The sequence below is a fragment of the Antennarius striatus genome, chromosome 14, assembly GCF_040054535.1.
Source record: "Antennarius striatus isolate MH-2024 chromosome 14, ASM4005453v1, whole genome shotgun sequence".
Classification (NCBI taxonomy): Eukaryota; Metazoa; Chordata; class Actinopteri; order Lophiiformes; family Antennariidae; genus Antennarius; species Antennarius striatus.
The window spans coordinates 10,928,566-10,949,681 of NC_090789.1; the positions used below are offsets into that span (position 1 = coordinate 10,928,566).

General features: G+C 40.2%; 1 protein-coding gene across 1 annotated transcript in view; it reads right to left on the reverse strand.

The window, feature by feature from the left end:
• Positions 1–81: 81 nt before the first annotated feature.
• Positions 82–21,116, reverse strand: part of LOC137607805 (hippocalcin-like protein 1) — a 48,076-nt gene continuing 27,041 nt past the window's right edge. Inside the window, exons 2-5 of the mRNA XM_068333799.1 lie at positions 12,767–12,932; positions 9,825–10,106; positions 3,711–3,816; positions 82–3,094 (exon numbers count right to left, since the gene is read on the reverse strand). Of these exons, the coding sequence (XP_068189900.1) occupies positions 2,997–3,094; positions 3,711–3,816; positions 9,825–10,106; positions 12,767–12,862 (582 nt within the window). The 5' untranslated portion in view covers positions 12,863–12,932 and the 3' untranslated portion in view covers positions 82–2,996. The remainder of the gene's footprint in view (positions 3,095–3,710; positions 3,817–9,824; positions 10,107–12,766; positions 12,933–21,116) is intronic.

Below are 21,116 nucleotides of genomic sequence, written 5' to 3' on the forward strand. Positions count from 1 at the left end.
GACCATACGTTTGCCTCATGAACATACTACATACATTCCTGCATAACTTTAAATGAAGAAACAGTCCACACAGGCAGCTTTAAAACAGATATATTTCGCTTTCAGATTCACTGGAACAAACATGACATCCTCGTAAGGTTTTCATGCAACATAAAAATAGGAAGGAAGGAATGGGAGTAGTATATCCAACAGATAAGAAACCAGTTTGTCAGAGGCAGTGAAAATAGACAAGGGTTTGACTGTATTAGGTTAAGAGGTGGAAACTCTTGTTCCTTATCCTACCAGCAGGAGGCAGTGACACTAGGTTCCCCGGAGCGGAGGTGCAGCTGGTTAGGAAGCTTCTGAGCAAATGTTTTGTGCAAATGAGCTTCAGGTCAGTCATGCAATGTGGATGCAGCTACACCAGCACAGCTCCAAGATGACGACAGTTCACTTCAGACAATAGTTCATTATTAGCAGCACACATATTCAGCTGATACATTACCACATGTTTGTTAGAACAGTTTATGAAACAAAATAGTGTTTTTCACTTAAATCTGGCATGAGAGACATCTCAGATAAGCTGACAAATGAAGTAAGGAAAGAAGTAACTCAAATGTGATGTGTACAGGGTTTGCTTAGAAGATAAGCATGTGTAAAACACAGCTGAATAATCTGTATATTTCCATGCACCATTTCAAAGGAATATTATAGCATCAAAAGAGATATCAGAGAATCAGAATCAGAGTCTTTATTTGTCATGCTGACACAGGTTTTCACATATGACAGTACGAAATATGTCTGAAGGTCCCAGTAAGCCCGGTCAATAAATAAGATGAAGAAGATAAGTTAAGAAAAAAAGGTTAAAAACGTAAGATAAATAAGAGAACAGAGAAGTGGAATGAATTGTAGTATTTGTCCGTCTTTAATGCGGTTGGTGAGTTTCAGGGATACCAAAAAAGTGTTGGAAGAAGTATTTAGACCATTTATTATTAACCCTTATTACACTGTGATCACGCCCCTGTGATCAGATCACGTGATGGTTTTAAACCAATCGTAACAAAGAAAGTCTGTCACGTGGATTCCTGCGTGCATCTTTACACGACAGCATAGATGTGAAACTCTCTTCTAGTTTTTACTGGGAGCTGATTGACCACAGAAAACTGGAGATATGATTGTTTACATTTGATCTAAAACAAGTGGTTCAAATGTATACATGGGGATTTTTTAAGTGAGATAAAAACAGGATAGCTAGAGTACCATAGCTTCTCCTCACACAGAACTTATGCTGTAGCTAACCTCCACAACAGTAGATGGCAATAGCGAGCTGAAAATCAGGGCCTCACTGTCATACATGGGAGTGGTTCTGGTGCTGCTGCCACCAATGACTGATAACATACACCAAGTATTTCAGAAGGAGGTTTTTATTCTAAAGCAAAGATTTCAAGACTCAAGGTAACACTTTTATTTCATTTAAATTGATACATGGCATCGTATCAAGTATTTCACTTCCTTGCTGCTCCAAATATTGATATGTTAGAATAGGTATCTGTATTAGTTAACAATTTCTTTCAGGGTCAATTTAAAATCAGCCAATGGTTTTCGTAACATTCTGTATTCGTTTGGAAACCCTTAAAACTAATTAGCAGATGCATCTTTTTTTGCTCCCATCAGTTGCATCATGTCCCTTCATCTAACTGCTCTGCAAGCAGACTAATCCGGGAGGTTATAAAAGCATTCAGAATGAACGAGCCCTTAATGAGTTCTCTTACTGTCAGAGGAAAAGGGGAGGGGAGGGTTTCTCCAAAAATCAAGACAAATATTTAATTGTTCTGCCTGGTATAGTGCTGAAGAGGCTGCAGAGCTACAAAAAGATACTGCTGTGCGTTGATTCTTTTAGTGATTACACTGTTGTTAACTAGTTTGTAGGATCATGCAGTATAGTGACAGGTTACAACTATCTTAAGGTTACTGCTCATTGTCAAACTTTAAAATACTTACAAATTAGGAAAGGACACAATATGATAAAACTGTAAAAGTTAGCCTCAAGCTTCAAGTGCAAAGTCACATGCACACGCATTCAGAGTAAAATGCACAGCCATACTTTAAAGACTCATAGTGGCTCTAATATGTGCTACTGGTGTCACTGACCAAATGCAATATGGGATCCCTTTAATTCACTAAACTTTCACAACCTCCACTTTATAAAATCCACAAGTCACAAAAGATCAATCTCAACTCACATTTTCTCTCTCTCTCTGTCACTGTAAACTGGAATATGAAATCTTTAACAACATATCAATGTAAATGTACAATATAAGAATAAAAATGAATAAATAAATAAACCATGGATGGGGAAAACAATATGTACAGTTAAAAAACATAAAAGATTTAAAAAAAACAAGATGCGAGCAGATATTACTACAAATCTAACGGGGTATTCAACTTCTTTCCTCTGCAAAAAAATCACTAAGCAGTATTATCCAAATAGCTGCTACCCCATCCACCTCCACCAAAATCACTCATGTAAGTCAGGAACAGGAAGCTACGCTACATAATACTGACTTGCAGTGCAGAAAGTGTGCACCATACTCGAAAACAAATGTTCTTTATCTTATGATTTACATGGCCGTACAGTATATACATGATGTACATATGCGTGGACAAACTGAGATGTGCCTACATTGAAAAAAAATACCCACTTTGTCACCAGCTCCCTGGAAACATGATGTCCCAGAGAGAGAGAGAACGATACATTAGCAAACACCCCCCTTGACTGATCATTAACATACGCTTGTCCCTTCACTGTTAGCAAATATAAAAATGCAAACAAAAAATGATGGACCATTTTGTAACCCCTTTAAAATTCCTTCTCCGGCCTTGCAAGCATAAAAAAAAGAAAAACACACAAAAAAAAGAATGAAGATGATAAGAGAGACATCATGCGTTGAGTTAGGTGACCGTTTCAGTAGTAACAGAGAGGGTAGAGAAGTCAAGGTCGTTGCAGGACGGGCGGTTTAGAACTGTGAAGCCGAGCTCGGGTCGCACTGGAGTAGCCGGACAATGGACGGGTCACTTTTGGCACCTTTGATAAACTCCTCCAGGGACAATTTTCCTTTGAGGGGATGGAGAAGAAAAAGACGAGATTTGAAAAAGTGATTATACTGAAGGATTATGACCCTTGTTGCTCTGGGGTCACATAAATAACCAGACGTCTAAATTAAAGCTGTTACTGTTGTTGCTGCCATTTGTTTGTATGTTTTCTTAATTCCTCTCGACAAAATTGTTTTGTAAAGATATTACTTAATATGCTTCATAATAAAACCATAATATTAGAAAAATCAATTCAGTGGTTGAAGTAAGAAACTGACATACAACATACTAACATAATTTCTTTTTATCAGTGAATGGTAAAGTTTTGCACTAACATGCATTAACTGCTAAAATGTTTACAAGCAATATGCCCAATACTGGATCAGAATGATGCAGAGTTTTTTTTTTACAAGATCCAAACGAGATACTGAACATTTCAATATCTGTGAAGACAATTGCGTTTTATACTATTTATTTTACCAAATACATTTATTTATTGACTTTGAAAAGCCAAAGAAACCCCTAGTTTTCAAAGATTATCCTCAATAAACATATTTATTATTTTCATCCTTTGTTCCATACTCCCTCTTCTGCTCTTGACATACTCATCCCTCCATGATGCCATTTCCTGCTCTCACCATCATTATTGAGGTCCATTTGTCTGAAGATCTTATCTGTCCTCTTCTCCGGCGTGGATTCATCCTCTGGCATCTTCATCACAGATGACACCATCTTGTAGATGGCCTGAGAGATGGAGCAAAGGATGGAGAAAGACGTGATTAGATGGGGTGGAAGTGGAAGAATAGAAAGTGCATTCAAGCCAGCAGGGACCCATTAAGGAGACTCAGGAGGAAAAGACTAATATATGGCTGAAATGAGAACTCCAGTCAGTGTGACTTTCAACAAGCTGATAAACACGCTTTCTAAGGTCCACATGATTCACTGACATTTGCTACTCCTGGTGTTAAGAGTTGTTCCCTGGTCAGCGTTTTCCCAAATACCCGAGCAGGGTCTGTATGGTTGGAGAACCACCATCTATCACATCACTTGTGTATACATGGTAAAGGGGCTTACAGGCAGAGCTTACTAGACTGATCTGATACATCTTCATCTGTCCATGATATGTGCCTCCCATTCCCTGATAGCATTAAATTAACCTCTGCAAGTGAGCACAGAGAATTTTCAAGTATCAGATGGCCTCAGGTACAGAACTACAATCAGCTTATGTTCCCATTAAATCGTCTCTATTGGGAAAATAGGGTGTAAAACTGACTGTAGATCAGTGTCACAGCATAATCTACCGCGGAGAGTACAGCTCAACATAAGACTTCTGCACTTTTCATTTACGTGGCAGCTCTGAAATATTTTCTAGGCAGCTTCTCAAATTACTTCTTCATTTTTTTACTAAAACACATAATAACACAAAGGCATTTATATCATCAGATCCAGCCATCTTATTCTAAGTAATATATTGTGGAGAAACAAATGAGCACCATAGTCTCATCATACAGCTATATTTCTCATTTTTTAAGTAGTTATCAATATCTTTGATAATTGAGTACTTAAAACCAAAAGAGAGAGAAGATTTAAATTCACATGGACATATTTCATTTTATCCTAATTCCACAGTTGTGTAAAAGACAGTGAAATTAACGGGTTCCTCTTCCTATAACAGGAATCCCTCAGGAATCCCTCAGGTGAATAGAGGTATCCCCACCTATTCTGTTTGAGCTACACAAAGAACATTGCGTCCTTTTTCAAAACAAGGGAAGAAGGTAAGTGCAAAGTCAGATCTGGAGTGACGGAGCAAGAAGGGATCTGTAAAGATAAAGGAACCAGGCTGGAGGCTGAGGTAGAGGGACAGCAGAGAAAGACTGCAGTAGAGACACACACATCTCAACCTGCATATCATTCAATATAATAGCCCCTTCTTCAAAAGTAGAATGTAACACTATTATAAAGTATGAACATCCACGGATAGGATGACTAATGACAGGGGTCTATTGTCCTCTCTAAAGAATGAAATGCAGAGATGATGCACCTGTGCAGCCAAGACTGAAGCTGTCCCCATGGACTCCCATGGAGGAGGAGGAGGACCTTCAAGTAACATTTGCACATGGATAAAAGACACTCCATATTGTCATGCTCATAGATATTTCAGCTCTTTAAAAAGCTTGAGAGTACTCCTGCAGCACTGAGACACTGGAGTAAGATAATAGAGATTCCCTTGTAATTGTAGAGACTCATTCACAATATTTTGAATAGCATTTCACTGTTATTTGTTGGTAAGCCTTGGCTTCCACCTTGAAGGACATTAAAAAGTACACATTGTGAACTGATGTTTTCTACCAAGTCTCAGATTTTAAAAAAAAAACACCGGAAAACTGATTCCATGGGAATTTAATTATTTCATTCCAGAATAGGTCAAAACCAATCTTTTCTCTTAAACTTATAGGGCAGTTGAATGGAAGATGTTTTTTTTTACTTTATTAATCCCTCACTGGGGAAATTCCTCTTTTTTAATCTAATTTTTTTTACATGCATATAGGCCAAACACACACACACACACACACACACACACACACACACACACACACACACACACACACACACACACACACACACACACACACACACACACACACACACACACACACACACACACATCTATTAGCCAACCCCAATGAGGCATTGGCCTCAATCCTCAGGAACCACAATAAACATTCATACCTGAGTGCAGCTCACTATACAGCTCAAGTGAGGGTGGGAGGAACAATGACTTCCATTTGAATGTAATGACTTCTACTGAGATTTATTGTCTTGGTGTTTTTGATTTTTTGTTTTCTGGTCCAACAGGAGTATACATATCTGACTGTTTATCAGACAGTTTGAACTGAAGAGGCCTATCAAATTAGAGTTGATATTCAAATAAATTAGAGAAAATTCAAGGGATCTTTCCGTAAATCCATCCATCCATCCATCCATCCATCCATCCATCCACCCATCTTCCACCGCTTATCAGGAGTCGGGTCGGGGGGCTAGCAGCTTCAACAAGGAGCCCAAAACTTCCCTTTCTCTGGCCACATCCACCAACTCTGACTGGGGGATCCCGAGGCATTCCCAGGCCAGTGTTGAGATATAATCCCTCCACATGGTCCTGGGTCTGCCCTGAGGTCTCCTTCCAGCTGGACGGTCCAGGAACACCTCCCTAGGGAGGCATCCGCACCAGATGCCCAAAACACCTCAACTCCTTTCCATGGTACGGTGCAGCGTCTCTACTCTGAGCCCCTCGTGAATAGCAGTGTTTCTCACCCTATCTCTAAGGGAGACACCAGCTACCCGCCTGGGAAAGCCCATTTCCGCCGCTTGTATCCGCAAACTTGTTGTTTCAGTCATGACCCATCGCTCATGACCATAGGTGAGGGTAGGAACAATGATTGAACGGTAGATAGGAAGCTTTGCCACAAGATTTCCATGGACTTCAAACCTGGTAATGCACCTTTGACACCCCAAGGACAAAATGCCACGACACAGAGCAATGTAGTCTAAAATGTCTTCAGCCAGCCTTAAAGGGGTCATATTATGAAAAACACATTTTTTTCAGGTCTTTACATATACATAGTGGTCCTCCCTAACCCTACCAAATCCTAGAATCTTGAAAACAATGCATCCTGCATCAATAAATATCTTTAAAAATGCTTTTAAAAAAATGGGGGAAAAGCTCGGCTTAATAACACGGCCGTGTGTCACACCCAACGTGATTGACAGAGTGATTGATCTATCCTGACTCATATTCAATTGTCCACTCCGATAAGGGCATTTTCATCACCGAGGTGGAGTTCGTTCAGGCTTCACTAGCGGTGAGTGAACATGTCCTGGCTCAGAGCTACACACTGAAAGCTGTTGAAGTCAGCTAGCATTTGGCTAACTATTTAGCTCCACTTCAGTCAGGTGTGTGTGTGCGTGTGTGTATCCTCTTGAGGCATATCCTCAGTGTTAAAGCGAACATATAACCAGTTTCATAGCAGATGAAGACGTTACTAAATCACAACTGCTGTCAGGTTTTTGACGAAAAAAAGCAGTTTTGGCTCTTCTAAGTGATCTGAGAGCTGCGTGTACCCACAGCGACTACATCGCTCATTGACAAACAGCCTCTGCCTTTCTTACTGCTTAACAAATATTCACTGTCACCAGTCAAGGGTTACATTCAACTGACCTAAACCCTGCATGTGAAATAAGCCAGGCAGAAATCAAGAGGTGATTCCCTGCCTTGTAGGAGACAAAGGCTGGATATGTTCACCCTCACACACAAACACCCACACACACACATACACACACACACACACACACACACACACACACACACACACACACACACACACACACACACGCACACACACACACACGCACACGCACACACGCACACACGCACACTGACATTGCCTTGGGAGCAGTTAGAAGTTTGGTGCCTTGCTCAAAGGCAACTCAGCAGTGCCCATAAAATAAACCGGAACCTCTCCAGCTACCAGTCCACACTCCTGCTGGTCTGTCTGTCCGTCCGTCCGTCCGTCTGTCCATCCATCCATCCATCCATCCATCCATCCATCCATCCATCCATCCATCCATCCATCCATCCATCCATCCATCCATCCATCTCCAACATGTAAAACCTCCTGCTGGTTGTCAAGCCAAATCCCCGAGGACTTAATTTCTAGTAGAAAATGTTATTACTTAATAGCAAAAGGACTGACTTTGTGTGATTTGTCCAAGCTAAACAGTGGACACAGTAGAAAGCTACTTAGAAAGCTAAGAAGGTGGTGCTGAGTTTGGTTTTTCCTGTGTCAGGTGACACATATTAGCTCCTACCAGAGGGACAAGGGAGACTCTTTCACAGATTTTTACTATAACAAAAAATTTGAATTCTTCATCTTCCATCTGAAGAATTATCTTTTCATATTGCCAGGTTTGACAGAAGCCTTAATGAGTCCATATATTGTTTTTTATTACTGCATATATTTTATCTGTACCATTTCCGGTCCATTTTACAAAAAGGCCATTTTGTGAGATTGAATCAAAACCCTTCTCAAATTTTCCAGGCAGTAGAAAATGTCAGTAATTCACTGGATGTGATCTTTTTGATTAGGGTGTGTGGGGTGAAGATAAAGACCCACTGAGACAATCATTCTCCCTCATTCTCTTTCTCAATGGCAGAATGAGCCCCTCCCCTCCTATCCAATGGTGCATAACACTTGTGATCTTGAGCATAACACCAGAATTCTGCACACTAAGGGATAAACTAAATTTAACTCTATAATCCATTACAACCCTGGACACACACGCACGCACGCACGCACGCACGCACACACACACACACACACACACACACACACACACACACACACACACACACACACACACACACACACACACACTGAGCATACAGCAATAAGACAGACAGACTTATTTACAGCACCTTTAGTACTATATCAACAATACGTGTGTCAATATGGTTGTCAGCATTTAAGTGCACCTGTCTGTGTGTACATACAGCCCATCAGTCCTCGCTGTTACTTAAACAACTTGCATAATTAAAGTGAGGATATACGATAAGTGCTGTGTTCTTCTCCTCCCCTCAGTAGAAATGCCCTCACTCTGACTGGGTTTAAATAAAATGCATGGCCATCTGCGTCTGGGCAATGTGCATTGGCAAAGCTACAGCAACAAAGAAAGAACTTTGTATCTGTTATTAAAAGAAACAAGTGCGTCCGAAAGAAGCTGGCATTTCAACCAGGTTAAGTTAATTCTTGGAAGACAAATTTACACATTCTGAATGGTCTATGCTTTCAGAAATAGCTGATTATTACGGGACTGCTAACCAGTCATATCAACAAATAAATAATATTATCTACAAGGTGCAAATTCATAATTGCCAAAAAAAACCCTAAATATATGTAAGATCTGATGCTTTACCGCATCTTAAAATACAAAGAACAGCACATTAATTTGAAAGCAAAAGATTCTGTGAACTGTTCTCTTTCAGGATCAGCTTACACTGTACACTACAATAACATCAAGTATGCTGATGGCCCTTATTACATTACCATAGCACACCCAACACAAGTACAAAGAACTTGATTGATTAATTTTAAATAATACATTTATTTGAGCTGGCATTGACCCGCAGGGTGGATTAGGGGCTGTAGAAGAGACAATTGCAATGGTCTCATCTACAAGAAAATGGAAGGATGGATGGATGGACATCAAAATATTCACATTATCATCGTTACCTTTTAATCAGTGGACAGCTGTGTGTACAGGCGTGGAAGATCAAGAAGCTGATGATATTGATTTGCATTATGGAAAATGTAGGATTCATAATCATTTGACCGAATATCAGGTCCTAAATGTCATACTATCTATGTCAATCAGACCGTTTCTCCAATCGTCCTTAATTCCTTAAATCCATTTCTCAAGAGCCCTACAACATTACGCTTCATGGGCCCTTCCTGAGTCCCTTTGAATAAGAATTCCTCTACTGTCTCAGCATAAGACAGCTGTTGTGTGCTTTAAAACTCTCTTGTTAGTTATACCTGACCAACTTTCCTGTAGTACTTGAAGTTGTTGATCAAGAGCAACTAGACACAAAGCTTTTAAAAAATTAAAACTACCCTACATGATTTTAATTTTCCAAATGCCTTGACTCGTTCTTTGTACCCTGTGAACCAACCATTACCACTACCCCCCTTGCTCACCTGTACAATCTCCAGCATCTCCTCACGACTGATGTACCCATTTCCATCAAGGTCATACATACTGAAAGCCCATTTCAGTTTCTGCTCCAGCTTTCCCCGCGATGTCACGCTCAAGGCGATGATAAACTCCCGGAAGTCTATCGTTCCATCACCATTGGTGTCAAAAGTTCGGAAGACGTGTTCTGCGAACTTGGAGGCATCGCCATAGGGGAAGAAATTGGCGTAGATTTTCTTGAACTCTTCTACATTCAGAGTTCCACTGGGGCAATCCTTCAAAAAACCCTGAGAAAAATCAGACATGAGTCAAGACAAGGGTAAAAAGTTCTTTAACACTCTCTTTATAATGCATAGCTATGACAAAATCTAACATCAGCAGACCCAAATGAAACATTTTTAAAGCCCCTTGGAATAATCACAACTGAAATTTTGACCACTACATGTTTAATTCATGTAACACTTCATTCTAACAGATTAAAAATGATTTTTTTGATGAGATTAGTCTTGGGTAAAGGTTATTTCATCCTGCTTCAAAGTGGTGATGTATTGTAATTGTCAGTGTTTGTGTGTTCGTGTGTTCATCCATTCGTTAGTCCATCAAATATTTTCACAACCATTGCCGATAGAGAGATGAAACAAAAAGCAGATTACTCGGGCAGCAAAGGGGATGAAGATGAGATAATCCTTGACCTTGAGAAAATTAGGTCAAGGTCAAATTTCAACTTTTGTACACTCACGAACCGCATAAGATAGAAAGACGGGGGAGAAGGCCAGCGTTAGTAAGACCATAGATCAAAGCTAGTGCTTTGATCTTCCTACGCACTAGCTTTGATCTATGCTCAAAGCTAGCGCATAACTTTGACCTACCCTGAAAGGTCAAAGCTATGCACTTGTCAGGTACTACTTTCAGGGTATCCTGACCTACCCTTGGCGGGATGATGCAGTCTCTTACTACCTTGGTTCTTGTTCCCTCTTAATTTGAAGGAGTCACAATAGATAAAGCAGTATATGAGACAGTATATGAGCAGTGTACGAGACAAAAATGGAAGCAGTAGACATGTCAGTCTTGTTTGTTTTTTTCAACCAAAAAAGGTCTATACTTTTTACAAAATCTTAAATATGGAGAGGCAAGGTGACAGTCATATTCCGGATTTCAATGCTGGAATTACTTTTTGATTATCAAGTGAAATATTATTCGAGGTGGAAGTCAAAATAATCTGTTACTAATCTACTTTTCATTGCATTTTTCTGTAATAGTCTCACAATTCCTTTGCACAGATTTGATATACTGCCAATACATCCTGAAGAATGCCCCACATCTGGCACTTCGACACTGTGAAATGTACCAGACAGTTTACATAACATATCAGGAATCTTGGATCTGACAATCTTACAAGAGCAAGCACTATTATGACTACTGTCAGTGTGAAGTGACCCAGGTTAGGGAGAATGAATCCATAGATCTAGGATGTGATAATTTATTCTTAGAGCTCATATTCAAAACAACTCCCACAGCTGGTCTATACAATGAATCGGGCATAAGTTCTTATGGTATTCATGCCAAGCACACAAAGTAAGACACGTGTCACAGTCGGATCAATGCCCACTTCATTATGCCGTCATGTTACGTTATTGCTATAGCGGTGTCTGTGATTACTTTCAAACCTGCATAGACATATTGTATATTACATATATATTTCATCCTATTGCCAACTGTAACAAATTAATGTCTCTAATTTAGAAACCTACTTCAGCATGGAGATTTAATCTCACCTCTGCCGGTGTATGAGTATTCATCAAGATAGCTGCTATACAAACTCATTGAATGAATATGGAAGAACAAAAAAATGTAATATATAGATTGGTAATTTTTGAGAGATTTAATTTATCAATGAAGTTAGAATATTCAGTGCGTTGTTCATAAATTGCATGGATTGCAGATATACATCATCACTTTTTTTCTGCTAACAGATTTGCTGCAGTTAATATTCTCCTCATAAATGATGTATTACTTTACCCTCCTGTATTCCATTCATTATTAATCAGGATGATCATTTGATGACCTCGCTTCCCCTGATCTGTGGACAATGATCTGTGTATCTATCACACTCTAATGGAGGTGCAGCATCTTCATCCTCCTCATCAGCTAAATATCAGTGCATTAGCTCACATGGAGTCATATAGAGTTCAGAGAAGACACCTTATAGAATGGGAAATTACACTCTTATTGGTTGATTTTATTGTTTGTCCAAAACACACATATAAATAGTTAAAAGACTAAATAACGTACATACTGTATGTTTTAAATACTGTACTACAAATAGTTGCACACCACTTACTTGGTGGTTCTTTGCCAAGATCAACCTACACCATCAACCAAGAGGTGGAATTTCAAAACACAGATTAAACAGGATTATTATGCACTTTAGAGTAGAACAAGTCCAGAAAAAGGTGAATGTGAAATATGCAGCTTTATCACACAGCAGGATCCCTCAAATGCTGCAAGTTTCAAGGAATAAGCAGCTGACATGTTCACTACTGTCTAACACAGCTGCCTGGGTGGTTGATATTTTTCCTGGACTATAATCCATAATGGCTTTTTGGGATGACTTTTTTTTAAACAGTCAATTTTATATTAGACATCTACCAAAGCCTTGTTTTAGATTGCTTTTTGGTTTAATGGCTGTGAGCTTTAATACTTTGGCTCGCTCCCAGCATTAGATTGGATATCATCAGCACCTTCTCCTGCCACAGCTTTTCCTATCAAACAAGCTCTAATAAAGTCAACTTCTTGCAACTATTTGCAAGGCCATCCATTATCCACAGTTTCAACTTCTTTATAAACTTTTGTTTAGGCAAGCGCAATAGAAATTCATTTTTATCTACCACTATTATTCGATCATCATCCTCATTCCTAGTGGTATCTGGTGGCAATGTCTACATACCTTGTACCACTCCTGTAGCTCGTGGTCAGAGAACTCAGTATTCTCCCGGAGGTCCTGCAGCATCTCTGGCCGCAGCTTACTGTTCTGTTTCCCCATGTCGAAAGGACACGCCTTTTGGTTTCTTTCACAACAGTGACTGCAACACTAGCCAGGCTGCTTTTCACACCTGTCAGCCAGAGACAAAGACACAGGAGGTCAGCCACAATTAAGTAGACAGAAGGAAGACCTCCTGTGATAAATTAGAAGTGAAACATGGTGAGTAAGCAAACATTGGTGTAAGACATGACTATGTGAGATATTCATTTAAAAATTTGATGATTTTTTGCAAGCGGTAACTGGTTGCAGTCAGAATAATCCTTTATTAATTACTAAATACATAAATTTTTTTTTTAAATTAACCTTCAAGCAAGAAATAAAAAATACAGTTCCCCCCAAGATGTTGATTTGCTGACATCATGACTGCTCACACGATGACTGATGTGTTGTGTCCCAATTCTCATGATACTGCATGTTATGCAAGTGTTTACACTGCTGTGTGAGAGTCACAAAATATTAAATCATCCTAGACGCACCCATGTGACGTCAAGTGCTAACCTACTGATCACATTTCTGGGATTATCTGGCCAGCTGTGTGTTTGTGTGTCAAATCAGTGGTGTGGTGTGCGTGTGTTTGTGCGTGTTTGTGTGTGTGTGTGTGTGTGTGTGTGTGTGTGTGTGTGTGTGTGTGTGTGTGTGTGTGTGTGTGTTTGTGTAAATGTCTGAGAGAGCTAATCTTCATCTCTGCACGACCTGTTCAACAAAATGTTAATGAATTGATTAATGAAGGGCTACTTTGAAACTAAATCCCTATTTTTTTCCTTTAAAATGTTTATAGTTACAGTGAAAATTTTACAATTATTTTTTAAAAATTCAATGTCTTACTTTAATTAGTATTATAAATTTAAAAGATCGTTATTCTGCATGCATATCCCATATTTTAATTTTCATGCTGTCATTCACGTCTTGTCCATGTTCACTTTTAATGGTCTTCAGCTGTCAACTGAGATGCCAGATGTTGGCATCACCTGGTCATATCTGCTCAGTCGCACAGTCACACACATTCATTGTCAGCATATCATCTTGCTGATGTCTTACGTATCACTGTCTCTAAACTTTTGGTTCTTTCAGGCTGCTGTTGACAGAACCATAAACTTCATCATTTCATAACTATAACCTCCAGCTGTCTCAGTTTAGTCATCAGCCACAAGTGTCTGGACTCCAGTTTGTCGCTCCTGCTCATGGTTGACGGCTTTTAATCACAACGTTCTTCTTATTCTTCTTTTCCTTTCAGCTTTTGCCTTCAGGGGTCGCCACAGTGAATCAATTGCCTCCATCTAACCCTGTCCTTTGCATCCCCTTCTCTCACACCAACTACCTTCATGTCCTCTTTTACTACATCCATAAACCTCCTCTTTGGTCTTCCTCTAGGCCTCCTGCCTGGCAGATCAAAACTCAGCATCCTTCTACCAATATATTCACTATCTCTCCTCTGGAGGGATAGTGAAAAACTCTAGTAACTTTGTGACAGCTTAGTTATCACAGCAAATCTGTTGTAATAAACACTTCTCTTTATTTAATTGTTTCTCTTTATTAAAATATATAATTATTGTTTGCTATCTGGAATACAAATGTCTTAAAATATTGGAACTTTTCAGCTGTAAACATATCAAAGTTTCATTAAAACAATTAAGGTGTTTTCAGTGTTCTCAGGGTGAATAAATAGTTGGTAGTTCAGGGAATAATATACGGTATTTCATTCATGGACTCATCTTCTTGACCACTTATTTTCACAAGGGTTGCTGGAGCCTATCCCAGCTGACTTACAGACGAAAGCCGGGGGATACTCCGAGCATGACACCAGTACACTGCGGAGAATACGGTATTTATCAAAAACAATTACTAATATATGCAGGTTGAACACTGTTGTATAATGTACTGACTATGATTATAAAAGAGCAACCAACCTATACTTATTGAGTCTGCTCCCTTGTATAACACAGCTAATTAACCTGACACAACACCCAGAGTAGCTACTCATTTATGGGAATATGTGCATGAATAGTCATTGAAATTACATTATTACTGTGACTGAAAATGTCTGACGAGACTCGGCCAACCTCATCAACCCCCATCCTCAAATAACTCATGCCAGGTAATTAAATTGTGGATATATTAGAAAATGAAAACAGGCCTCTTTGTGTAAACACTTGAAAAAGTCAAACAACATGCAATGCTTGTGAGTCTTTATCGCAGCCTAGAAATAGTTTCACATGCATAAACGAAACCCACGCATTTGAGTTTCTTTACTAAGCTAATAAAATTATATTCATATTGTGTCCCCCATCTGGTAGGCGTCAGACTAAAAGCTTGTACACTGACAGCAATTCTTGCAGCCAGTTCTCAGGCTACTGAGGGGAAAAATGATGCCATTAATTATGATTTCCTCCTCTCACTTTGGGGACTGGTAAATGTAGTAGACTCTAAGGATTTGGAGACAATATAATGGTCTTTTGCCAAGTAGCATAAAAACACACTTCCATTTTGCCCATATTTCTCTTATTTTTTCCCCAAAAGTTTCCTTGAGATATTCTATCATTGTGGTTGACAATTGTCCCTTTAATGTAAAAAATTAAATTTTCTCCCTCCTGTGTCTGCAAGCGAAAATGATCATCCTGTAGCACTTGTCCCTACCCAGAATCGAAAACACAAAGTCATATACAAATTAATTTCTCAAGCTGCAATTGAGCGTCACCTTCAGAGTGAAAAGCTTTATATTTATATAAACTTGGAATTTGTATGTTTTCATTGTATATTTTGCAGTGCACGGCTGTCTTACATCAGCTTTTTGAAAAACATAAAAATCTAACACATATGTGTTGATGTACAGTTTTTAGTACCTGCCGAAACTAATAACTGTACTCCTTGCTGTCCAATTGTCATTTGGAGATGGCAGCCATTAAACTGTGTATATCTCTCTCTGTCAGTGGGTGGGTAAATGAGTTGGTGGGTAGGTTATGGGTTTATAAGAACAAAAATCAAGGAGCAAAAGATTAGATTTAATTGGTGAGACAACAAAGTCTTTCTGATGGTCTCTTTCTGATTGGCTTGTAGCAAAAGAGAAGCCGAAAGGACAATAGAGAGCGTATAGTCCTGCCAACACTATTGTTCCCAAAACATGAACAATCATAAAATAGTTTCAGCCTAATCTTCTTTTAAATCTTTTTAAAATTGAATGACAGAGGTGCATCACAACCATGCTGGTGTTAGTTCTTTCTCATGTCAGATTAAGTATTACCACGAAAAAACCTGCTCCTATCATTGGGAATCATGTGTTTGTCATCAGTATAACAATAATGTGATTTTCATAAAAGCCTGATCCAGATTTATTTTTCATCTAGATATAACCTCGTTCACAGAAAAATTAAATCCTTATGAATCACTCTGAATCTGCATCATTTCAGCTACATATTAGTGGTAGTACCTTGCCTCTAAACCTCTCTGTTATTGTAACATAATGCCACCTGACAAATATAGCTTTTAATATCGGATCCAATTATGCATAGTGGCAGAATATCACAAGTCACCCATGGAATGTTTATTTCACTTGGCCTATTACTGTTAATGCTTGTTATTGGCAAAATACTATTAAATGCAACAATGCAACATTGTCACAATGTTGAAGAATGAGTAAAAGTGCTCCATTGTAATTAATACCACACATTTTCATCAAAATCTGTTGATAATTTTTTGGTACATTTTACAAAGGAATAAAAAACAAGGGTTATCAAACTTCTCAGAGAAAGAGTAGAGAAAGAGTACTCTACTCTCTCTCTCTCTACTCTCTAAAACTGTTACAGCTACCATCATAGAGCTGATTTTATTGTACAAAACATTATTTTTGCTTTAGCTCCGAACAACTAAAGTGTTATTTTGTATTCTAATCCATGCTTAGTTGTCTTTCTATCCTCAGTGCACATTTGACCCGAGTGAAACAGATCTGTAAGTGTTAATCTGGTGATTAAACATTGTGCTTCCATAAAGCTGATGCCATCATTACAGCTATAATTTAAGACAAAGCTCCACTAGAGCAACAGGAACATCACGTTTACAGAATGCGTTGTATTAACCATGTTGAGAAAACTGACCTTTACAAGCATTGCTGGAGTGCCCCTTTGAAAACTCTACATGGGCTTTGAAATGTCATATAACATGACATTTAAGCATGTAATTGCACGCAATTTCCTGCTGCGAGACTCTGTTGGTGTTTAAGAAATTATTTTTAGAAATGGTATAGAGTTCCAATAAGTTACACATCTTCTCTTTTCTACAAATGCAATGCATGTATTTATGGGAATGCATTTTTTTCTGGACTCTAACTAACAACAACACTAACTAACAACATAATACCAGCTTATGGTATTTTCCGTTAATTTAGCCCATAGTCTCATAATATTTCTCAGTTGTCTAGTCATGCATACAGAAGGCATAGGCAAACACTGATGGGCTTTAAAGGAAGAGATCAGTTTGTCAGGGTAAATACAGTGAGGGTGAAATAATGTCTGTGGCAAAGGACTCATCAGACAATTGTTTGTTAGATTATAAATTGTCAGAGGGTGGGACTATGGATGTTTAATGTTGCTGACTTCTTTACAAAACATGCCAACATGAAGAGCTGATCCGACCACCTTCTATAGGTTCAGCAGACACCACCTCACAAAGATTGAGTGTGACTGACGGACAGTCTTACTGCACTCTCTGCCATCGCACAACAAACTTCTAACATACTGACCTTTTCACTGCACTGAACACTCTTTCGACACCTCCACCTAGCTGAAATGTGTTTTGTTTTTTTTACCACTGATGTGACCTGTGGAAGCTCACTGCTTCCCTGTTGATCTGAGAATGAAGGCAGAATTGTTCCTGTCCTCATCAGCCATTGCATTTTAATCCAACAGGGTCCCCCAAAACCTACTTCCAATCCCTTCATTTCATCCCCTCTATCGGTCAGTCCCTCCATCCCACATTTAATCTATGTCTACGGTCTAAACACTCAGTCTTAGGTTGTTGTTGGTCAGCTCCATTGTAATGCGACACACACACACACACACACACACACACACACACACACACACACACACACACACACACACACACACACACACACACACACACACACACACACACACACACACACACACACACACACACACACACACACACACAGTCTGTCCCTTCTGGGCAACATCTGGTCCAGAGTTACTAAGCAGGTCAATGGCCTCTGAGCTGATTCTTGCAAAGCAAAGAGAGGAGGGAAAAGACAGAGGAAGGGGAGACACAGGCATGCAAAGATATGATGTGACACCAACAATCCAGAGAGAGAGAGGGGGAGAGAGAGGGAGAACAAAAGCTAAGGTGAAAGACAATCATATCTTAGGCACCTCAAGAGATAAATGAAGCTTCCTCCTGTGTGCAGGGTCTCTAAATCACAAAGCGCTCCCCAGTTATCTTTTAGAATCACCAGCTCATTCTTCTCTTCATCCAATTACAACCTGCTGTGTTCTTCTTTAGCAATCATCTTCATCTCTGCTGTCATTTAGCCGTCATTTCAGTAGTGGAAGCTTCCACCCCTTCATCCCTGCACAGCTGGCAATCTTTAATCAAAGCTCCCAATTGAGAGTTTTCTTTTTTTGAAGATATCAAGCTCCATCTGCATTGACACCACCAGGGTCCAGTGCCTAGGGGGAAGTCACCATCATTATGGATTCATCTAATTCATCAGATGGTAGCGTACTCCTTCTGTTAAATCATTCATTCTATTCCATTCTCTTATTCGTATGTGTTCCTCTATCCTCTATCCTGATTGAAACTTTCAGTTGTGGTAAGAAAAAGAAAGAAGAAGAAAAAGAAGAAGAAGAAAAAGAGTCTTTCAGAAAGGACAACACTCATGCAGAAATTGACACTTGCCCCAATATTTATGCTTCATCATTGCTTCATTTCAGAGTTAATGTCAGAAAATCATTCTGTATTTCATGTCAGAAAGCTTGACGACTTGATGTTTTTTGATCAGTTTTTTAAACCTTAAGTATATAGCGTGAAGTATATAGCATAGAAGTTATTATTTTTATGAATATCAGACAAAAGCAGTCAATTTTGTTTATGATATTGCCAGCAGAAGGTCCAGTCTCAGAAAGACTGAAACAGAATCAACATCTCAGTCAAAGTCAAAGTCAGCTTTACTGTCAAATGTACCATATATGCATGACATACAGCACAGATGAAATTGCAGTCCTGTCTGACCCACGGTCAACAGGCAGTACACCACAGGCAGTACAACACAGGCAGCACAACAGGCAGGACAATTCAGGCAGCACAACAGGCATTAAGACATAGGCAGTACAACAGGCAGTAAAACATAGGCAGGGTTAGGGTAAGGGTTAGGCTCCACAGGGGCGGGAGATTCAGTGGGGTGGCAGTGGCTCAGCGGTAGAGCATACGCCCTTGGATCAGAGATCGGCGGATCGATTCCTGCTCCTGCCCAGCCGACCGGAGTTTGAGCTGACAACAGGAGGTGTTGGCTCACCTCCCAGCCACTGCCGAGGCGCCCTTGAGCAAGGTGCCGTCCCCCTTACAAGCTGCTCAATTGGGGTGCACCTCGAAAGTGCTGCCTGTCCCCATATACTGTTTGATGTTGTGTGAACTATTTGCATGCTTACAGGCCCTTTGTGTGCTGTAGTTGTGTTTCAGGGGCCTGTATACACACTGTAACTAACACAAAAAATGTACAGGTTCCTGGTGTCTCTGCTGTCGCTGAAGTGGGTGGCAATCCTCCTGGAGTGCTGTCTCTTGGCCACTCTGATGCCTCGTGACAGGTTGGCCCTAGCTGTCCTTAGGCCCACCTCGTCCTCAGCTCTGAAGGCCACGTTCCATGCCCTCAGGAGCCTCACTTCCCCTGTCAGCCATGGCTTCTGGTTGGCTCAAATGGAGATGGTTCTGGTGACCGTGACATCATCCATGCATTTCCTCATGCATGCAGTGACGGTCTCCGTGTACTCTTGGAGGTCTGTGGTGTTGTTGTGTACTGCTGCATCTTTGAATACGCTCCAGTCTGTGGTGGAGAAGCAGTCATGGAGTGGCTCTGAAGACCCCTCAGGCCACACACGTATCTGCCTTTCCGCAAGTCTTTGTAGGCATTTTTATGTGTCATGTAGACATTGTCCAGGATGTTAGCTCCTCTGGTGGCAAAGTTTCAAGTTTCAAGTTTCAAGTTTATTTATTTTTATATAGCCCAGATTCACAAGCAATGTCTCAAAGGGCTTTACAATCTGCACATGGACGATATCCCTCTGACCTTTGTGCACTGCAAGCAGTGCGACCCTCGCATCGGATAAGGAACAACTCCCCCCAGAAACCCTTTTAACAGGGGAAAAAATGGATGGGAGAAACCTCAGGAAGACTGCAGAGGAGGGACCCCTCTTCCAGGAGTGGACAGACGAAGCAATAGATACCGCATGTACAGATTAACAACACAATAATAATAACACTAACAATAACAGTAACAATAAATGTATAACAAAGGCATGCCGATCCATCCAGTAGAGCGAGTCACCACCAGCCGATGAAGCACACAGAGGTCACCGATTGCTGAGGATCCACCACTCTGAGGACAGACCAAACAGTGCCTAAGTCATTCAGCTCAAAAAAGTTAAAGTCAAGGTTACTCTGGCAAAACCCCAAAACCACAGCAGAACCAAATGAGGCAGAACCAGCACTCCCCTAGTGGATGGTGAAACAGGACCACTGTACAGCTTGTGCTATCGCCAGCCATGGAAGCAGACAGAGGTAGCCGATTGCCGATGAAAGTTGATATTTTCATGCAATTTGGGAAACACACTCTTGGAGTTTGCATGTTTAAAGTCCTCTGCCAGAATGAGGAAGGCATCTGAGTGGGCTGTCTGCTGCTCACTGATGTGATGGTAAACTTCATTCAGTGTCTCACTCCTGTTGTTGCTGGAAGTGAGACGGATGTATACTGCTACAAGCTATATTGAAGAAAACTCCCGACCAATTAGAATGGCCGGTATCTGATGATCATAAACTCCACCAGAGGAGAGTGGTGTGTGCAGATACAGCAAAATCGCGGCACCAAGCATCCCTGATGCAAACACGGAGTCCCCCGCCGCGGGTCTTCCCCCACTTGACGAGCGCTCCGTTAGCCCGGTAACATGTTAGCCGGTCCAGCTGAATGGCGCAGTCCAGGACGCTGTTGGTGGGCCATGTCTCCACAAACACAAACACGCAACACTTATCCACA